Source organism: Coregonus lavaretus, assembly GCF_964263955.1.
Source record: "Coregonus lavaretus genome assembly, contig: HAP1_SCAFFOLD_5547, whole genome shotgun sequence".
NCBI classification, from domain to species: domain Eukaryota; kingdom Metazoa; phylum Chordata; class Actinopteri; order Salmoniformes; family Salmonidae; genus Coregonus; species Coregonus lavaretus.
Window position 1 is genome coordinate 1 of NW_028157673.1, and position 22,782 is coordinate 22,782.

The 22,782-nt window shown below is 42.1% G+C and overlaps 1 protein-coding gene across 1 annotated transcript in view; it reads right to left on the reverse strand.

Moving 5' to 3' along the window:
* Positions 1-191: 191 nt before the first annotated feature.
* Positions 192-22,782, reverse strand: part of LOC311125094 (arf-GAP with SH3 domain, ANK repeat and PH domain-containing protein 1-like) — a gene marked incomplete at both ends in the record, with an annotated part of 30,122 nt that continues 7,531 nt past the window's right edge. The window contains 10 exons of the mRNA XM_084199169.1: positions 192-261; positions 478-578; positions 3,759-3,845; positions 5,086-5,161; positions 7,751-7,836; positions 8,238-8,367; positions 9,314-9,363; positions 9,481-9,555; positions 11,142-11,287; positions 14,250-14,322. Of these exons, the coding sequence (XP_084055295.1) occupies positions 192-261; positions 478-578; positions 3,759-3,845; positions 5,086-5,161; positions 7,751-7,836; positions 8,238-8,367; positions 9,314-9,363; positions 9,481-9,555; positions 11,142-11,287; positions 14,250-14,322 (894 nt within the window). The remainder of the gene's footprint in view (positions 262-477; positions 579-3,758; positions 3,846-5,085; positions 5,162-7,750; positions 7,837-8,237; positions 8,368-9,313; positions 9,364-9,480; positions 9,556-11,141; positions 11,288-14,249; positions 14,323-22,782) is intronic.

Consider the following 22,782-nt stretch of genomic DNA (forward strand, 5'->3'; position numbering starts at 1 on the left):
TTTTTATGGTACAGAAATCTCCAGGTATTTACTAAGAGATAACATGGTAAAATGGTTATCACATAGTAATAACCTATCACGTTTGGTTCTTTGGGATTCATTAAAAAAGCCCCACCAGGCACTATTTGGTACCAGGTTATCATCAATTGTGTCAGAAGGTAATCCACAACACTGAACAAGACTGAACTCACAGTTCCATGTGCAATAGTTAGGTAGCAGTTCTGCACAGTGCAATTCCTCTTCTGCCACATCTTTCTCAACCTGCGGGGGACAAACACCAAGGGTGAAAACAATGCCAGCACCTCTTTCAGCCTCCAAACTGACTGAGGTACTGTGATGTAACTGTATGGAAGCTCAAATGAAATTCTCACTATGAACATAATAATACTACATCCGTCTAGTGTAAATAGGATTTAACTTGCAGGTATGACAATTCTGCTTGGGATAATGACTTTCACACAGATAAAGTGTTCATACCCGTCACTTCTCTTGTAGAGGTATCCCGCTTTCTCTGTGCCATAATATTTGTTGCCTTCCAGCTGGTGCATGCTGTAGAATGTCTGCTTGCTCAAGGAGTCCTGGGTTTGACAAAGAGATAGAGGTAATTTACAAGATTCCCTACCACGTCGTCCATTATTTTCTATAATGTACAGAACGTCACCGTTTATCCCTTTCATATTCCACATGAACAGATCATGAGTCAACTTGCGATTTCTAGATCCTGTGACTCAAGCAGTGAGATGGACACGGAAAGCAGAAATATGATGTCACAAACAAGACAGATTAACGTAAGCATGCAATTAACGTATGCATGCAAGTACAGTAGTAGCAGAGAAATGTGTGGTAGGTCAGACAGACAAGCTCTTCTTGTCAAATACCATGAAGAGCAGCCATAACATCATGACACATACTATACAAAAGTTTCTAAAAAGGGTGATTTATAAAAATTACAAATAGCCCTTGAATGTAAAACATTTTGCTTGCTGCACAAGGACTGAATAGAACCACCACAGGAAAAGTATTCAGACCCCATTACTTTTCCACATTTTGTTACGTTACAGCCTTGTTCTAAAATGGACAAAATATATATTTTTTCTCATCAATCTACACAAAATACCCCATAATGACAATCAAACATAATCCAGGTACAATCAGGAATTCCCCAGGGCAGCTGTCTAGGCCCCTTGCTTTTTTCATCTTTACTAACGACATGCCACTTGAGTAAAACCAGTGTATCTATGTATGCGGATGACTCAACACTATACACATCAGCTACTACAGCAACTGAAATAACTACAACACTTAACAAAGAGTTGCAGTTAGTTTCGGAATCGGTGGCAAGGAATAAGTTAGTCCTGAATATTTCCGAAACGTAAAGCATTGTATTTGGGTCAATTCATTCACTAAACCCTAAACCTCAACTACATCTCGTAATGAATAATGTGGAAATTGAGCAAGTTGAGGTGTCTAAACTGCTTGGAGTAACCCTGGATTGTAGACTGTCATGGTCAAAGCATATTGACACAACAGTAGCTAAGATGGGGAGAAGTATGTCCATAATTAAGCGCTGCTCTGCCTTCTTAACAACACTATCAACAAGGCAGGTCCTACAGGCCCTAGTTTTGTCGCAGTAGTGTGGTCAGGTGCCACAAAGAGGGACTTGGGAAAATTGCAGTTGGCTCAAAACAGGGCAGCACGGCTGGCCCTTAAAAGTAAATGGAGAGCTAACATTAATGACATGCATGTCAGTCTCTCCTGGCTCAGAGTGGAAGAGAGATTGACTTCATCACTGCTTGTTTTGTAAGAGGTGTGGACAAGCTGAATGTACCGAGCTGGAATACTGGCACACAGCTTGGACACCCATGCATACCCCACAAGACATGCTACCAGAGGGGGGGAGCACTTGGCAGCAGCTAATGGGGATCCCTAATTAATACAAACAAATACAAATGACAAAGCAAAAACAGGTTTTTAGAAATGTTTGCACATTTATAAAAAAAATTAAACAGAAATACCTTATTTACACAAACATTCAGACCATTTGCTATGAGACTCGAAATTGAGCTCAGGTGCATCCTGTTTCCATTGATCATCCTTGAAACGTTTCTACAACTTGATTGGAGTCCACCTGTGGTAAATTCAATTGTTTGGACATGATTTGGAACGGCACACACCTGTCTATATAAGGTCCCACAGCTGACAGTGCATGTCTGAGCAAAGACCAAGCCATGAGGTCGAAGGATTTGTCCGTAGAACTCAGAGACAGGATTGTGTCAAGGCACAGATCTGGGGAAGGGTACCAAAAAAATTCTGCAGCATTGAAGGTCCCCAAGAACACAGTGGCATCCATCATTCTTCAATGGAAGAATTTTGGAACTACCAAGACTCTTCATAGAGCTGGCCACCCGGCCAAACTGAGCAATCGGGGGAGAAGGGCCTTGGTAAGGAGGAACCCGATGGTCACTGACAGAGCTCCGGAGTTCCTGTGTGGAGATGGGATAAAACTTCCAGAAGGACAACCATCTCTGCAGCACTCCACCAATCAGGCCTTTTTGGTACAGTGCCCAGATGGAAGCCACTCCTCAGTAAAATGCACATGACAGCCCACTAGGAGTTTGCCAAAAGGCACCTAAAGACTCTCCGACCATGAGAAACAAAATTCTCTGGTCTGATGAAACCAAGATTGAATTATTTGGTCTCAATGCAAAACATCACGTCTGGAGGAAAACTGGCACTATCCCTACGGTGAAGCATGGTGGTGGCAGCATCATGCTGTGGAGATGTTTTTCAGCGGCAGGGACTGGGAGACTAGTCAGGATTGAGGGAAAGATGAACGGAGAAAGTACAGAGAGCTCCTGCTCCAGAGCGCTCAGGACCTCAGTCTGGTTCACCTTCCAACAGGACAACGACCCAAAGCACAGAGCCAAGACAACGCAGGAGTGGCTTCGGGACAAGTCTCTGAATGTCCTTGAGTGGCCCAGCCAGAGCCTGGACTTGAACCCGATCGAACATCTCTGGAGAGACCTGAAAATAGCTGTGCAGCAACACTCCCCATCCAACCTGACTTGAGAGGATCTGCAGAGAAAAATGGGAGAAACTCCCCAAATACAGGTGTGCCAAGCTTGTAGCGTCATACCCAAGAAGACTCGAGGCTGTAATCGCTGCCAAAAGTGCTTCAACAAAGTACTGAGTAAAAGGGTCTGAATACTTAGGTAAATGTCATATTTCCGTTTTTTTATTTATAAATTTGCATAAATGTCTAAACACCTGTTTTTGCTTTGTCATTATGGGGTATTGTGTGTAGATTAATGAGGGGGGGGGGAAACAATTCAATACATTTTAGAATAAGGCTGTAACGTAACAAAATGTGGAAAAGGTCAAGGGGTCTGAATACTTTCCGAATGCACTGTATTTACAGCTTTATTGTTATAACTTTATTTTTTAATCACATGCAAGTACCGTACATATCAAGCATATCAAATTCAACTTACTCTCCTTGACTGAACGATTTGCAGGATTGAAATAAAACCACAATGTTAATACTTCACTATAATGAATTACATCATCCACATTTAGTGAGATGTTACTCACCCCATATGAGCATGGAAGAGAAATGCTTTACTCTAGAAGTATTTCAAAAATATATTTTACTTAAAAAAAACTAAAATGTCAAATTTTGAACATAGACAGGCACATTTTGAATTTCAATCAAACCTGTGTGTGTGTGTGTGTGTGTGTGTTTGTGTGTGTGTCCTCACCTCTTTGAGCTCAGGCTGCAGTGAGGGCCGGAGCTGGTCTCTGAGAGAGCAGAGTTGTCTCTTCTCCTCGTCCTGTCTGTGTTTGATCTGGACAGAGAGAGCACATTCAATAATACCCTCATCATCACCTCCCAACACACACACACACACACACACACCTCCAAATACACTCTACACCTCTCATACACACACACCCACACATACCCCACTCACCCCTTGCATCCTTTCCCTCCAAACACATTCCAGGTCGCACAAATTGATTTTGATGTCTTAACGCAGCCATTCACACAATCTCAATTTTAATAGTATCGTTGAACATTAGATTGCTATTGACTCAGCATTGCAGAAATGTGGAGCATATAAATCTCCCTTTAATACCCACTGGTTGTGAACATTTATGAAATCAACTCATTGCTTAAACCTATCCAAACGTTTCAGGTCTACAGCAGTGTTTAGGGGGTAGGAGCTAGAGACTAGGGGTAAAACATTTGTAATTCAGCACAAGGCAATCCGCCAATACAGGTGTTCCGACAGCAAAAGTCCTCATAGCCCTTCACCGTGCACTCTGCAGGATAGGGAAGTCATAAACGGAGCACATTTGGTTGTTTACTGGATCACTATGCTTTATATGAACACCCATTGTGCAGTGTCTACTCTGATGGATTTGATCCAGTCGGTTGTTGATCAAAGGCTGTGCTGCCTGTGTGAGCTGTAGGGTGGGGAGAGTGTTCAGAATGCAGATGACCCGCTTCAGGCACATGTGTAAGTTTGCTGCCCATAGGGCAGCTGTGGATGGCTCTCTGAATAGAGCTGTAGCGGTTCGAGGCTAACTGAGCTGATTATCTCCATCTACTCTAGTTGTGAGCACAAGGCTAATGGCTAACAGCGTGGGCTGTTTATCTCAATAGAATCTTAATGGAACCCAACAGCTGGGAGAGAGGACAGTCACTGACTACTGATGACAGGAATAAAACATTTAACAGTTCAGACTACATTTAGTATCTGGTTTCTGGAGAGAATCATTACATTTGTTCAAGGCGGTTTTGTATTAAAACTGAAATCAATCAATCAGTTGTGTGGGGGATGGTTGCAACAGAAAAGCAAAACCACAGGTGATTGCAAATGGCTGCTGGTTTGAGGAGCTCATTCTGAGACTGCAGTAGGTGGAGTTTGTGGTGAATGTCACCTTTTCAAGTTGCCATTTGATCGAACACCAGAATGTGAAGGGCTCATTTGTGAAAGAGACCGTGGTCTCAGCATACTCCCTACTTAAATAAAGGTTCAATGAAACGAATCAGACACACAGACATTGTGGAATGTCACTCACAGTGCCCAGCGTTCCTGTGAGCTCATCAATATACTGCTTGAGCTTCTCGGTGGCCACCAGGCACTCCTGAAAGAAACTGACAAAAGGAAATATCAGTTTATTGCCGCATTAGAAGCAGAAGGTGCGTGAGACTGAGTGAGTGAGTGAGTGTTTGGGTGTGTTGCAGGATGGGCTAGCATGTTTCCTGACTCTTTTCACATATGATGGTGCATGGCGGCCATAGAGGGGAGGGGGCAGTCAGTCACAGGGGATATTGTGTTTAACATCTGATGTCTTTGGCACACGCAATTGGAGCTCTACTGAAAGATGAAAATGACTTCTATAATAGGCTGGTTCTCATCTGGTTATCTGTATATGATCATGCCGTCAAACTGCTACTGCATGACCCTCAGGCAAATCTAAAACCGCAACCATTACATTTACATTTACATTTTAGTCATTTAGCAGACGCTCTTAACCAGAGCGACTTACAGGAGCAATTAGGGTTAAGTGCCTTGCTCAAGGGCACATTAACATCATTTAGCAGACGCTCTTAGCCAGAGCGACTCACAAATTGGTGCGTTCACCCTATAGCCAGTGGGATAACCACTTTACAATTACAGTGGGGAAAAAAAGTATTTAGTCAGCCACCAATTGTGCAAGTTCTCCCACATAAAAAGATGAGAGAGGCCTGTAATTTTCATCATAGGTACACGTCAACTATGACAGACAAAATGAGAAAAAAAATTCCAGAAAATCACATTGTAGGATTTTTTATGAATTTATTTGCAAATTATGGTGGAAAATAAGTATTTGGTCAATAACAAAACTTTCTCAATACTTTGTTGTATACCCTTTGTTGGCAATGACACAGGTCAAACGTTTTCTGTAAGTCTTCACAAGGTTTTCACACACTGTTGCTGGTATTTTGGCCCATTCCTCCATACAGATCTCCTCTAGAGCAGTGATGTTTTGGGGCTGTCGCTGGGCAACACAGACTTTCAACTCCCTCCAAAGATTTTCTACGGGGTTGAGATCTGGAGACTGGCTAGGCCACTCCAGGACCTTGAAATGCTTCTTACGAAGCCACTCCTTCGTTGCCCGGGCGGTGTGTTTGGGATCATTGTCATGCTGAAAGACCCAGCCATGTTTCACCTTCAATGCCCTTGCTGATGGAAGGAGGTTTTAACTCAAAATCTCACGATACATGGCCCCATTCATTCTTTCCTTTACACGGATCAGTCGTCCTGGTCCCTTTGCAGAAAAACAGCCCCAAAGCATGATGTTTCCACCCCCATTCTTCACAGTAGGTATGGTGTTCTTTGGATGCAACTCAGCATTCTTTGTCCTCCAAACACGACGAGTTGAGTTTTTACCAAAAAGTTATATTTTGGTTTCATCTGACATTCTCCCAATCGTCTTCTGGATCATCCAAATGCACTCTAGCAAACTTCAGACGGGCCTGGACATGTACTGGCTTAAGCAGGGGGACACGTCTGGCTCTGCAGGATTTGAGTCTCTGGCGGCGTAGTGTGTTACTGATGGTAGGCTTTGTTACTTAGGTCCCAGCTCTCTGCAGGTCATTCACTAGGTCCCCCCGTGTGGTTCTGGAATTTTTGCTCACTGTTCTTGTGATCATTTTGACCTCACGGGGTGAGATCTTGCGTGGAGCCCCAGATCGAGGGAGATTATCAGTGGTCTTGTATGTCTTCCATTTCCTAATAATTGCTCCCACAGTTGATTTCTTCAAACCAAGCTGCATACCTATTGCAGATTCAGTCTTCCCAGCCTGGTGCAGGTCTACAATGTTGTTTCTGGTGTCCTTTGACAGCTCTTTGGTCTTGGCCATAGTGGAGTTTGGAGTGTGACTGTTTGAGATTGTGGACAGGTGTCTTTTATACTGATAACAAGTTCAAACAGGTGCCATTAATACAGGTAACGAGTGGAGGACAGAGGAGCCTCTTAAAGAAGAAGTTACAGGTCTGTGAGAGCCAGAAATCTTGCTTGTTTGTAGGTGACCAAATACTTATTTTCCACCATAATTTGCAAATACATTCATAAAAAATCCTACAATGTGATTTTCTGGATTTTTTTTTCTCAATTTGTCTGTCATAGTTGACATGTACCTATGATGAAAATTACAGGCCTCTCTCATCTTTTTAAGTGGGAGAACTTGCACAATTGGTGGCTGACTAAATACTTTTTTTCCCCACTGTATGTAAACTCATTTCGCAAGCACTTATCTTGTTCAAAAGCACTTTTTAATAATCACCCTTTACTCAATATAATGCATCAATACGGCTTTTATCAACCCTCTGGAGTCTAAGCCTGAATTTCCCCAATTCCACTCCTACATGTTTTATTATATCATCATCTATATAAAACATGAAAGTGTTATGCATTTTCTAAAACACTTAGGGCTAGCACTGTCATACAGTATGTGTGTGGGAGGGGCATTATTTCCATATTTCAATAAGATATCCAGTCATATGCTTTAAAAAGTTATTGGATTTTCCAGTCCTTACAGTACAGTAAACAATGACTCCACTCCCCCCATTGTTTTTACCACCTAAGGTTCTCCTTTCGCTCAGTAAACCTCAGAGCAACAGAGAAACACACTCACGTTTAGCTGAGATGTTCATTTCTCCCCCTAACTTTTAGTTAGACAGAGACCACATTGCCTTACTTGCACTGGGAGTGATAGTGCTTGATGAGATTCTGAAGCAGGTCGACACCTTTCTTAGTCTTGATTTCGTTCACTTTGATGAGGTACTACAAGAAACACATAGAGGAGAAGCAAACGGTTTTATGGTTGAGTTATTCATCCATTGAATAAGTCAATGTGTCCATCGAGCAATCATTAAAAGCAAGGCTGTGCATTCACGTCACTGAATGGACAAAGACACAAAGGCAATATCACAAGTCATTCATTCATGATTTAAACGGAGAAACTACAGATTCCAATGGAAGACCTTGGAGCTATTCAGAAAGGTTTCATCTCTAAAACTATGTCATTACGGGATAAGAGGTAAACCTTGAGGTAACACCCCATTCTCAGGAGGCCCAAATGTTGGCCAAAGCTCTAAGCCAGAACTGTTAATCAGATGTCAAAGCTTTGAAACTCCCCCATAGAATTTGAATAAGAATCACTCTATACAGTAGATCTCACTCACCTCACACATCTGTAGCTGGAACATCCTGCGCTCCTTCTCCAGCTCCTCTGCGATCTCTCCCCCGCTCACCTCTGTGCGCACCATGCCGTACTGCTTGGCCAGCTCCCGCTTCTCCTTCTCGATCTTGGTGCTGAGGGATACAATATAACACTAGTTCATCTCAGGTCAGTCAGAGATAAACACACTGGTACCGCTCATTATGGTTGGTTGATTCATACAGCTGAGAGAATTGGACAAAATTGCTATTCTATATGTTTTCGATCATACCATAGGGAAGAATGGGATATTGATAAGGGATACTGAATGTATTTCACATGATGACTACTATTAACGCAAAAAAAATAATATGAATGGTAAATCATTATCTAAGGATCAGGGAGGAGCTTCTTAGTATGCGTTGTAAAGGGTGCTGGGCTGTCAATGTTTTTAATACAGTATTTGTGGTCATTCGCATCGAATATCACAAGATTGGATTCAGGCCTTGGGGAAAACAAGTCTGTGGGGAGCTTGAACAAGAATGGCTTGTAGTAAAAGCATATAGAGAATCATTGAAATGATGCACGGCTCAACCACTGTTTCCAGTACAGGGGATGTGAATGTGGTGTCAAGGGCAGCTGTGCCTCTGACCCTGTTATTGGGAACAGACACACAGACTAACCCACCATGGACAAATTGCCCCACTGAAAACAGCCCCACAGTGTACAGTAATTCAAAGCTGGTTGCTATGACACTTAAAACCTTATTTAAACAGGAACAGATCCATTTCGTATTGTTGGTGGAGAATGTGAGGATATAACTTCTGTCTCTTGGACCAAATTTGTGACATGAACAATAACTCTTGCACCACAAATCAAAACAATACCCTCCACCCCATTGGCCTGGCAATCAACCAGCTGGTTGTTTCTGATTAATTAAAACAGCTATACAGAATAAAAAAAAGCAGCATTATTTCAGTTGACTGTTGGAAGTATGAATGCAATGCATCATTTGGCACTGGTGTGAAATTTTTAAAGCCAGGTAAAATCATTACGTTCCCTCACCAGGACCATTTAGCTGTTGGGCAGATGTACACTCACAATTTATTTTCATAGTCCCTCCATGCTTTGTCAAACGGCTTTTTCAAATCCTGAGGGAGAAGAGAATAGAAAATGTGCATGATTTTAGAGAGTGGTCATCACAGATATGCAATTCGACAAAGATATTTGAGCGAGGCAAGATCAGCTATTTGACATTTTAGACTTACCCCTTTGACCTCTTTCAGGTCTCCTTTTACTAGAGAATCCAGGAAGAAGTTGATGTTGTGCAGCATGCTCTTTAACTGAAGGGAAGACACACAGTTGTGGTGGGTTACAATACGCACAATGTCAGACTGTCACTGAGGAGCTTTGATGTACACTACCGGTCAAAAGCCTTAGAACACCTAATCATTCAAGGGTTTTTCTTTATTTTTTACTATTTTCTACATTGTAGAATAATAGTGAAGACATCAAAACACATATGGAATCATGTAGTAACCAAGACAGTGTTAAACAAATCAAAATATATTTTATATTTGAGATTCTTCAAATAGCCACCCTTTGCCTTGATGACAGCTTTGCACACTCTTAGCATTCTCTCAACCAGCTTCACCTGGAAGGCTTTTCCAACAGTCTTGAAGGAGTTCCCACATATGCTGAGCACTTGTTGGCTGCTTTTCCTTCACTCTGCAGTCCGTCTCATCCCAAACCATCTCAACTTGGTTGAGGTCGGGGGATTGTGGAGGCCAGGTCATCTGATGCAGCACTCAATCACTCCTTCTTGGTCAAATAGCCCTTACACAGCCTAGAGGTGTGTTGGGTCATTGTCCTATTGAAAAACAAACGAGAATCCCACTAAACCCAAACCAGATGGGATGGCCATGCTGGTTAAGTGTGCCTTGAATTCTAAATAAATCACAGAAAGTATCACCAGCAAAGCACCCCCACACCATAACACCTCCTCCTCCATGCTTTACGGTGGGAAATACACATGCAGAGATAATCCGTTCACCCACACCGCGTCTCACAAAGACACAGCGGTTGGAAACACAAATCTCAAATTTGGACTCCAGACGAAAGGACATATTTCCACCGGTCTAATGTCCATTGCTTGTGTTTCTTGGCCCAAGCAAGTATCTTCTTCTTATTTGTGTCCTTTAGTAGTGGTTTGCAGCAATTCGACCATGAAGGCCTGATTCACGCAGTCTCCTCTGAACAGTTGATGTTGAGATGTGTCTGTTCCTTGAACTCTGTGAAGCATTTATTTGGGCTGCAATTTCCTAGGCTGGTAACTCTGGGTCTTCCATTCCTGTGGCGGTCCTCATGAGAGCCAGTTTCATCACAGCGCTTGATGGTTTTTGCAACAGCACTTGAAGAAACTTTCAAAGTTCTTGAAATGTTCCATATTGACTGACCTTCATGTCCTAAAGTAATAATAATAATATTGACTTGGTCTTTTACCAAATAGGGCTATCTTCTGTATACCCCCCTACCTTCTCACAACACAACTGATTGGCTCAAACGCGTTAAGGAAAGAAATTCCACAAATGAACTTTTAAGAAGGCACACCTGTTAATTGAAATGCATTCCAGGTGACTACCCCATGAAGCTGGTTGAGAGAATGCCAAGAGTGTGCAAAGCTGTCATCAAGGCAAAGGGTGGCTATTTGAAGAATCTCAAATATAAAATATATTTTGATTTGTTTAACACTTTTTTGGTCACTACATTATGTCTTATTTCATAGTTTTGATGTCTTCATTATTATTCTACAATGAGAAAAACCCTTGAATGAGTAGGTGTTCTAAAGCTTTTGACCGGTAGACACAACAGAAGCACATTCTAATTGATCGTTTTTTCATACTCTCGAAAGCAACTCTCTCTCTCTTACCAAGTTCTTTATTGGCGTCAGCAGCTCTTTGGAAAATTCAGCAAACTTCGTGAAGGCAGAGGCCACTTCCTTCTCTCCATTGGAGCGGAAATTCACAGCCAGTTTCTCCATGGAACTGATGTACAGCTCCAGATGGGAGATATGGTCTACAGGGGGAAAGGGACGATACATTTACGGATGTTCGCAAGCACACATACATAACAGCAGACAACACTGATCAAGTGAAACCTGTCAACAACAGGCCCACATGTGTCCTACATGGTACTCTAGGTAATAGCTACCATTTTTGCTACAGATCTTGGATAATATGTGCTATTATATGTAGATCAGGTAGAATAATAGGCACAATTGTTTTGCAGTGTTCTCCAGTTCTATTAAAATGTACCAAACAAAATGATCTGCTGTGGGTTTTCTTCATTATGAATTTAACCAGGTAAGCCAGTTGAGAACAAGTTCTCATTTACAACTGCGACCTGGCCAAGATAAAGCAAAGCAGTGCCATAAATACAACAACACAGAGTTACATATGGAATAAACAAAAAGAAAACATACAGTCAATAACACAATAGAAATCTATATACAGTGTGTGCAAATGTAGTAAGTTATGGAGTTAAGGCAATTAACAGGCCATAGTGCAAAATAATTACAATTTAGTATTAACACTGGGGTGATAGATGTGCAGAAGATGATGTGCAAATAGAGATACTGGGGTGCAAATGAGCAAAATAAATAACAATGTAAATAACAATATGGGGATGAGGTAGTTGGGTAGGCTAATTACAGATGGGCTGTGTACAGGTGCAGTGATTGGTAAGCTGCTCTGACAACTGATGCTTAAAGTTAGTGAGGGAGATGAGTGTCTCCAGCTTCAGAGAATTTTGCAGTTCTTTCCAGTCATTTGCAGCAGAGAACTGGAAGGAATGGCGGCCAAAGGCGGTGTTGGCTTTGGGGATGACCAGTGAGATATACAGTGGGGAGAACAAGTATTTGATACACTGACGATTTTGCAGGTTTTCCTACTTACAAAGCATGTAGAGGTCTGTCATTTTTATCATAGGTACACTTCAACTGTGAGAGACGGAATCTAAAACAAAAATCCAGAAAATCACATTGTATGATTTTTAAGTAATTAATTTGCATGTTATTGCATGACATAAGTATTTGATCACCTACCAACCAGTAAGAATTCCGGCTTTCACAGACCTGTTAGTTATTCTTTAAGAAGCCCTCCTGTTCTCCACTCATTACCTGTATTAACTGCACCTGTTTGAACTCGTTACCTGTATAAAAGATACCTGTCTACACACTCAATCAAACAAACTCCAACCTCTCCACAATGGCCAAGACCAGAGAGCTGTGTAAGGACATCAGGGATAAAATTGTAGACCTGCACAAGGCTGGGATGGGCTACAGGACAATAGGCAAGCAGCTTGGTGAGAAGGCAACAGCTGTTGGCGCAATAATTAGAAAATGGAAGAAGTTCAAGATGACGGTCAATCACCCTCGGTCTGGGGCTCCATGCAAGATCTCACCTCGTGGGGCATCAATGATCATGAGGAAGGTGAGGGATCAGCCCAGAACTACACGGCAGGACCTGGTCAATGACCTGAAGAGAGCTGGGACGACAGTCTCAAAGAAAACCATTAGTAACACACTACGCCGTCATGGATCAAAATCATGCAGCGCACGCAAGGTCCCCCTGCTCAAGCCAGCGCATATCCAGGCCCGTCTGAAGTTTGCCAATGACCATCTGGATGATCCAGAGGAGGAATGGGAGAAGGTCCTGTGGTCTGATGAGACAAAAATAGAGCTTTTTGGTCTAAACTCCACTCGCCGTGTTTGGAGGAAGAAGAAGGATGAGTACAACCCCAAGAACACCATCCCAACCGTGAAGCATGGAGGTGGAAACATCATTCTTTGGGGATGCTTTTCTGCAAAGGGGACAGGACGACTGCACCGTATTGAGGGGAGGATGGATGGGGCCATGTATCGCGAGATCTTGGCCAACAACCTCCTTCCCCCAGTAAGAGCATTGAAGATGGGTCGTGGCTGGGTCTTCCAGCATGACAACGACCTGAAACACACAGCCAGGGCAACTAAGGAGTGGCTCCGTAAGAAGCATCTCAAGGTCCTGGAGTGGCCTAGCCAGTCTCCAGACCTGAACCCAATAGAAAATCTTTGGAGGGAGCTGAAAGTCCGTATTGCCCAGCGACAGCCCCAAAACCTGAAGGATCTGGAGAAGGTCTGTATGGAGGAGTGGGCCAAAATCCCTGCTGCAGAGTGTGCAAACCTGGTCAAGACCTATAGGAAACGTATGATCTCTGTAATTGCAAACAAAGGTTTCTGTACCAAATATTAAGTTCTGCTTTTCTGATGTATCAAATACTTATGTCATGCAAATTAATTACTTAAAAATCATACAATGTGATTTTCTGGATTTTTGTTTTAGATTCCGTCTCTCACAGTTGAAGTGTACCGATGATAAAAATGACAGACCTCTACATGCTTTGTAAGTAGGAAAACCTGCAAAATCGGCATTGTTTCAAATACTTGTTCTCCCCACTGTACAAATGGGGTAAAAAATAAATAAATACAACAGAAAATATATATACAGTGTGTGCAAATGTAGCAAGTTATGGAGGTAAGGCAATAAATAGGCTATAGTGCAAAATAATTACAATTAGTATTAACACTGGAATGATAGATGTGCAAGAGATGATGTACAAATAGAGATACTGGGGTGCAAATGAGCAAGGAGTGAAGGAGGCTTTGTTGCGAAATAGGAAGCCGATTCTAGATTTAACTTTGGATTGGAGATGCTTAATGTGAGTCTGGAAGGAGAGTTTACGGTCTAACCAGACACCTAGGTATTTGTACTTGTCCACATATTCTAAGTCAGACCCGCCGAGAGTAGTGATTCAAGTCGGGCAGGCGGGTGCAAGCAGCGTTCGATTGAAGAGCATGCATTTAGTTTTAATAGCGTTTAAGAGCAGTTGGAGGCCACGGAAGGAGTGTTGTATGGCATTGAAGCTCATTTGGAGGTTTGTTAACACAGTGTCCAATGAAGGGCCAGATGTATACAAAATGGTGTCGTGATTGTGATTTTACCTTGACCTGAAGCATGCTTGGCTTTAGCAGCCTTCTTCATTTTCTGCAAGACTGTTCTGTCACAATCCAAAGCCTGTAAAACATACACAGAATTGTATTTTATGTTTCTGAAAACAGTTCCAAATATGTTTTATGAGCAGTGCATGACCCTAGGATGGCAACAAATGAATTCTTAGTGGTTGTAATGGGCTTTCTCCATTCCGATTAGTTCTCAACCAAACTAGGCTAAAACTGACAATGAAGTAGTCCAATTTGTAGAACTTTCATTTATTTAGCACTGTATCAAAATATCATTATGATGGTATTGTAAAAATCCATACCGGTATGTGTATCCATACTGGTATACCTTTAGGGGCAGTTTCCCGGACACAGATTAAGATTAGTTTTAGACTAAAAAACATTTTAAATGGAGATTCTCTATTGAGCTTGCTTTTTAGTCCAGGACTAGGATTTATTCTGTGTCCGGGAAACCGTCCCTAAAGGTATAGTGCAAGATTTGGCAATTAAGCCCCTTTTCTACTTACCCATAGTCAGATGAGCTCATGGATACCATCTTTATGTCTCTGCATGCTTTGAAGGTAGTTTCGTGAGCATGCTAGCGGTAGATTTCCAGTCATTGCGCTAATGCTAGTTAGCAACGGTTCGTGAAACTACTGTCAACTTCATTCAAACTGCACGCAGAGACATACAAAAACGGTATCCATGAGTTCATCTGACTCAGGGTAAGTAGAAAATGGGCTTACTTGCCAAAATCTCGCACTATCCCTTTAAAATAATAGCGCCCAGCCCTACAAGAATTCACTGCTCTTTTCCCCTTTTAACCATGAATTTCACCATATCACTATATATAAGCCCAACAATAAACCAGCGCAGCTAATCTGTGCATGGCTTGAAGATTGATGGCATCCGTATTCCCCAATCCCTGGGAAAAAAGTGGTGGCTGTGCAGAGGCTCGTGAACAGAAGGCTATGGTCAATGAAACATGTTTCTACCATTGCTTTTCTGCTCTACACAGCAAAATACAACCAATAAAAAAAGAGGCAATTTAACATGTCATAGCCTAATTCAGAAGACCAAACACATATTAGATTGTATTAGACTGGCCCAAACAAAAACATACACATGCACTAAGAATGTGACATAGTACGGTGTGTGTAGTATATTATTGTTTAAGATAAAACAATTCACCAAAAGACATGAGTCTGGCGGTGTGGCAAGATATTTACACTGCTCAAAAAAATTGAACACTAAAATAACACATCCTAGATCTGAATGAATGAAATAATCTTATTAAATACTTTTTTCTTTACATAGTTGAATGTGCTGACAACAAAATCACACAAAAATTATCAATGGAAATCAAATTTATCAACCCATGGAGGTCTGGATTTGATCCAACTTTGATGTAATGTCCTTAAAACAAGTCAAAATGAGGCTCAGTAGTGTGTGTGGCCTCCACGTGCCTGTATGACCTCCCTACAACGCCTGGGCATGCTCCTGATGAGGTGGCGGATGGTCTCCTGAGGGATCTCCTCCCAGACCTGGACTAAAGCATCCGCCAACTCCTGGACAGTCTGTGGTGCAACGTGGCGTTGGTGGATGGAGCGAGACATGATGTCCCAGATGTGCTCAATTGGATTCAGGTCTGGGGAACGGGCGGGCCAGTCCATAGCATCAATGCCTTCCTCTTGCAGGAACTGCTGACACACTCCAGCCACATGAAGTCTAGCATTGTCTTGCATTAGGAGGAACCCAGGGCCAACCGCACCAGCATATGGTCTCACAAGGGGTCTGAGGATCTCATCTCGGTACCTAATGGCATTCAGGCTACCTCTGGCGAGCACATGGAGGGCTGTGCGGCCCCCCAAAGAAATGCCACACCACACCATGACTTACCCACCGCCAAACCGGTCATGCTGGAGGATGTTGCAGGCAGCAGAACGTTCTCCACGGCGTCTCCAGACTCTGTCACGTCTGTCACATGTGCTCAGTGTGAACCTGCTTTCATCTGTGAAGAGCACAGGGCGCCAGTGGCGAATTTGCCAATCTTGGTGTTCTCTGGCAAATGCCAAACATCCTGCACGGTGTTGGGCTGTAAGCACAACCCCCACCTGTGGACGTCGGGCCCTCATACCACCCTCATGGAGTCTGTTTCTGACCGTTTGAGCAGACACATGCACATTTGTGGCCTGCTGGAGGTCATTTTGCAGGGCTCTGGCAGTGCTCCTCCTGCTCCTCCTTGCACAAAGGCGGAGGTAGCAGTCCTGCTGCTGGGTTGTTGCCCTCCTACGGCCTCCTCCACGTCTCCTGATGCACTGGCCTGTCTCCTGGTAGCGCCTCCATGCTCTGGACACTACGCTGACAGACACAGCAAACCTTCTTGCCACAGCTCGCATTGATGTGCCATCCTGGATGAGCTGCACTACCTGAGCCACTTGTGTGGGTTGTAGACTCCGTCTCATGCTACCACTAGAGTGAAAGCACCGCCAGCATTCAAAAGTGACCAAAACATCAGCCAGGAAGCATAGGAACTTAGAAGTGGTCTGTGGTCACCACCTGCAAAACCAGTCCTTTATTGGGGGTGTCTTGCTAATTGCCTATAATTTTCACCTGTTGTCTATTCCATTTGCACAACAGCATGTGACATTTATTGTCAATCAGTGTTGCTTCCTAAGTGGACAGTTTGATTTCACAGAAGTGTGATTGACTTGGAGTTACATTGTGTTGTTTAAGTGTTCCCTTTATTTTTTTGAGCAGTGTATAAAGCCTTGTTTATACCTGGTGCTAACGTGCGTCCTTTGTCCTGATCTTATCGTTGCAACTACACATGGTAGTAAAATGTGTCTCTTACCTCTCCACTGTGTCCGCATTGTGACCATATATCCCGGTCCCTCCCTGTATGCAAATTATTTGACAGCAATTCCTTCAAAATAATATTTATTTATTTATTTTAAAGACACATATTGATTCCATAAGTCAATGGTGTCACCTTTTAATGATTTTAGAAGGTGGGGTAATGATTTAAATGGTTTCACTGTTCAGGTCTGTCTATACTCGTAAGACATCCAGGCATAATGTGTGTCTATAGACTACCTCCGGAGGTGATCAGAAAGATCTGCAGACTGACCAAGGGCTGCAGACTGACTAAGGGCTACTACATTAAGGTGTCTGTAATAAAATAAATGTGGCAAAATGTAATGTAGACATGCATATCTACAGCTTCCAAAATATTTTTTACAATGGTGGGGGAGTGCCAAGATGGAGACAAGGTGGCTTCGACACAGCGCCCCCTATCAGTCATCTAGTGTATATATATAAATCATTGGTCATCTTTTTTTTATTTTTGTCATTTAGCAGACGCTCTTATCCAGAGCAACTTACAGTTAGTGAGTGCATACATTTTCATACTGGCCCCCCGTGGGAATCGAACCCACAACCCTGGCGTTGCAAACGCCATGCTCTACCAACTGAGCTACACAGGACTACTATTTTTAATGTAATTTTTATTTTATTGTATTTGTTTTTACATTTTTTTGTCATTTGGCAGACGCTCTTATCCAGAGCGACTTACAGGAGCAATTAGCGTTAAGTGCCTTGCTCAAGGGCACCAACAGATTTTTCACCTAGTCGGCTCAGGTATTAGAACCAGCGACCTTTCGGTTACTGGCACAACGCTCTTAACCACTAAGCTACCTGCCGTCATCTCTCAGCAGATATATATATATATATATAGATATATATATATATATATATATATATATATATATACACACACACACACACACACACACACACACACACAACCAGTCAAAAGTTTGAACATACCTACACATTCCACCTACACATCAAAACTATGAAATAACACATATGGAATCACGTAGTAACCAAAAAAAGTGTTAAACAAATCAAAATACATTTTATATTTGAGATTCTTCAAATAGCCACACTTTGCCTTGATGACAGCATTGCACACTCTTGGCATTCTGTTCTTCGGGACCTTCAATGCTGCAGAAATGTTTTGGTACCCTTTCCCCAGATCTATGCCTCGACACAATCCTGTCTCGGAGCTCTACAGACAATTCCTTCGACCTCATGGCTTGGTTTTTGCTCTGACATGCACTGTCAACTGTGGGACCTTATATAGACAGGTGTGTGCGCCTTTCCAAATCATGTCCAATCAATTTATTTTACCACAGGTGGACTCCAAGCAAGTTGTAGAAACATCTCAAGGATGATCAATGGAAACAGGATGCACCGGATTTCAATTTCGAGTTTCATAGTAAAGGGTCTGAATACTTATGTAGTATTAGCTTAATTGATCAGAAATCTAATTATATTCAACAAAATAATGTTGCAGGAATGCTAATCTTATCTGTTTCTAACAACAGAAACGATTTCAGAACAATCTGAGATGGTGGGTGTCATGGCTTGCTGAAATGACATGGAACGACACTCATTATACCTAGCTAGGTAACAACCTGTTAACTTGACAGTAGGTCTAGGCAAAGTTGATTGGCACAGGAAGAAAGGAAAAGGGTTTGCTACTCATGAGGCCTAATTATGTAATCTCTTTCTGGTGCTCCTTACATTCTGTTTGGTGTCTAACGTTTTTTTAAATTGGGAGCAGTGTGTGTGTGTGCGTGTGTGTGTGTGTGTGTGTGTGTGTGTATGAGAGTGACCGACAGAGAGAGTGTGTGAACTGAAGATTACATTTTGTACTGCCACAATGACATGCATTTATATCCTTCCTCCTGCCAAATCACAGGTAGGCCAAATCAGCCATTCTATGCAGTATTCTATTATACAGCCTTTTCTGCTTTGTGTTTCCTTTTTTGCCAAGGAAAATCTGGTATTGTAGTATCGCGATACTGGTATCATGACAATCCTACACTGGAGGCAATTTATGAACGCACCCTACATAACACGTGTCAAACTGATTCCATGGAGGCCCGAGTGTCTGCGGGTTTTCGCTCCATCCTTGTACTTGATTGATGAATTAAGGTCACTAATTAGTAAGGAACTCCCTTCACCTGGTTGTCTAGGTCTTAATTGAAAGGAAAAACCAAAAACCGGCAGACACTCGGCCCTCAGTGGAATAAGTTTGACACCCCTGCTATATAACATGATCAAATAATCCCCCTGATTATGTCATCTGCCAACCCACCATCCAAGCATTCCCCATTTAACCGGGGAAATCAAGGATTAGATGCCCCATACGCTTAAGGCCAGCCAAAACAACAGTCTTCACTGACAATAGCTGACAGCCACTTCTGACACATCTATGAGCAGACAAATGGAAATGCTGATCTGGGCTACAGTATATGCACATTAGATCCTGTGTCTATGAAAAAGATTATAAAAAGCATAAAAATAGCCTCTGATTTAGAGTGGAGATTGGATTCTGCAGACATTTTGTAGCGGAATGCCATGCCTGTTCCTGTGAATGAGTTCTATTGTTCCCCAGAGGCGGGCAGGAGGACAGTCCCGTCTTAACGGCATTTGTTTCAATTACTTCGTGACTGCACTAATCTAAAATGACCCAGAATGTCAGTGCAGGAAAGTCATGCTTGAGTTACCCCCTAGTCCCTAAGCTCCCCCTCAGGCAGTGGAAGTGAGAAGCTCTCCACACTTCCTAGGGTTCGGCTTGTCAAATGGTGCCTAAAACATTCAGCCAGGCCATGGAACAAGTTACACTGGTTTTCACTGCCTGGGTAAAATCAATGAGGAAGCCAAGCCCGAAAAAAAAAAGCCATGTTACAACCTGTGTGTTGTGATAATTGCATTGCTTGCTCTATAACCTGTTAGTTCATATGCCTTCAGAAAGTATTCACACCCCTTGCCTTTTTCCACATTTTGTTGTGTTACAGCCTGAATGTAAAATAGATTCCATTTAGTTTTTACAAATTACTAAAAAAGGAAAAGCTGAAATGTCTTGAGTCAATAAGTATTCAACCCCCTTGTTATGGCAAGCCTAAATGACTTCAGGAGTAAATATTTGTCACATAATAAAATGCATGGACTCACTCCCTCTGCAATAATAGTGTTTAACATGATTTTTGAATGACTACCTCATCTCTGTGCCCCACACATATAATTATCTGTAAGGTCACTCAATCGAGCAGTGAATTTCAAACACAGATTCAACCACAAAGACCAGGGAGGTTTTCCAATGCCTAGCAAAGAAGGGCACCTATAGTGGATGAGTAAAAATAAAACAGCAGACAGTGAAAATCCCTTAGAGCATGGTGAAGTTAGGAACTACACTTTGGATGGTGTATCAATACACCCAGTATTTGTATTTATTAGGGATCCCTATTTGCTGCTGCCAAGGCAGCAGCTACTCTTCCTGGGGTCCAAACATATTAAAACACTTACATTACATATAAAACAAAATATAAAACAGTACATCATATAACATTATTATACCACTACCTATCTACAATACAAAATGTTTAATACCACCATACAACAACATCACAATGTGTGTGTATGCATGTGTCTATACCTTTGTGTGTGTCTCTTCACAGTCCCTGTTGTTCCATAAGGTGTATTTTTACCTGATTTTTTAATCTGATTCTACTGCTTGCATCAGTTACCTGATATGGAATAGAGTTCCATGTAGTCATGGCTCTATGTAGTACTGTGCGCCTCCCATAGGCTGTTCTGGACTTGGGGACTGTGAAGAGACCTCTGGTGGCATGTCTTGTGGGGTATGCATGGGTGTCCAAGCTGTGTGCCAGTATTCCAAAACAGACAGCTCAGTACATTCAGCTTGTCAACACCTCTTACAAAAACAAGCAGTCAATCTCTCTTCCACTCTAAGCCAGGAGAGACTGACATGCATGTCATTAATGTTAGCTCTCCATGTACTTTTAAGGGCCAGCCATTCTGCCCTGTTCTGAGCCAACTGCTATTTTCCCAAGTCCCTCTTTGTGGCACCTGACCAAACTACTGAACAGTAGTCTATGTGCGCAAAACTACGGCCTGTAGGACCTGCCTTGTTGATAGTGTTGTTAAGAAGGCAGAGCAGCGCTTAATTATGGACATACTTCTCCCCATCTTAGCTACTGTTGTGTCAATATGCTTTGACCATGACAGTTTACAATCCAGGGTTACTCCAAGCAGTTTAGTCACCTCAACTTGCTCATTTTCCACATTATTCATTACGACATGAAGTTGGGGCTTAGGGTTTAGTGAATGATTTGACCCAAATACAATGCCTTTAGTTTTAGAAATATTTAGGACTAACTTATTCCTTGCCACCCATTCCGAGACTAACTGCAACTCTTTGTTAAGTGTTGCAGTTATTTCAGTTGCTGTAGTAGCTGACGTGTATAGTGTTGAATCATCCGCATACATAGACACACTGGCTTTACTCAAAGCCAGTGGCATGTCGTTAGTAAAGATGGAAAAAAGTAAGGGGCCTAGACAGCTGCCCTCGGGAATTCCTGATTATACCTGGATTAAGTTTGAAAGGCTTCCATTAAAGAACATCCTCTGTGTTCTGTTAGACAAGTAACTCTTTATCCACATTATAGCAGGTGGAGTAAAGCCATTACACATACGTTTTTCCAGCAGCAGACTAGGATCGATAATGTCAAAAGTAGCACTGAAGTCTAACAAAACAGCACCCACAATCTTTTTATCATCAATTTCTCTCAGCCAAATCATCAGTCATTTGTGTAAGTGCTGTGCTTGTAGAATGTCTTTCTCTATAAGCATGCTGAAAGTTTGTTGTCAATTTGTTTACTGTAAAATAGCATTGTATCTGGTCAAACACAATTTTTTCAAATAGTTTACTAAGGGTTGGTAACAGGCTAATTGGTCGGCTATTTGAGCCAGTAAAGGGGGCTTTACTATTCGTAGGTAGTGGACTGACTTTTGCTTCCCTCCAAGCCTTGGAGCACACACATTCTAGTAGGCTTAAATTGAAAATATGGCAAATATGAGTGGCAATATCGTCCGCTATTATCCATCCAAGTTGTCAGACCCCGGTGGCTTGTCATTGTTAATAGACAACAATAATATTTTCACCTCTTCCACACTCAGTTTACAGAATTCAAAATTATAATAATTGTCATTCATAATTTGGTCAGATATACTTGAATGTGTAGTGTCAGCAATTGTTGCTGGCATGTCCTGCCTACGTTTGCTAATCTTGCCAATGAAAAATCATTAAAGTAATTGGCAATATCAGTTGGTTTTGTGATGAATGAGCCATCTGATTCAATTAATGAGTTTGCCTTTTTTCCCAAAATGTCATTTAAGGTGCTCCAAAGCTTTTTACTATCATTCTTTATGTCATTTATCCTTGTTTCATAGTGTTGTTTCTTCTTTTTTTTTCCTGTACTGTTTGTAACTACCCTGGTAGGTTGACTGATAACCTGAACCAGGTTGCAGGCACTGGTTATAGTTTGAAGCGTTCTCTTGAGTGGTCAGCCTGATGAAAGCTAGTCAATATTTAAAATCACCCTGAAAGTATACCTCTCTATTGATATCACATACATTATCAAGCATTTCACACGTTATCCAG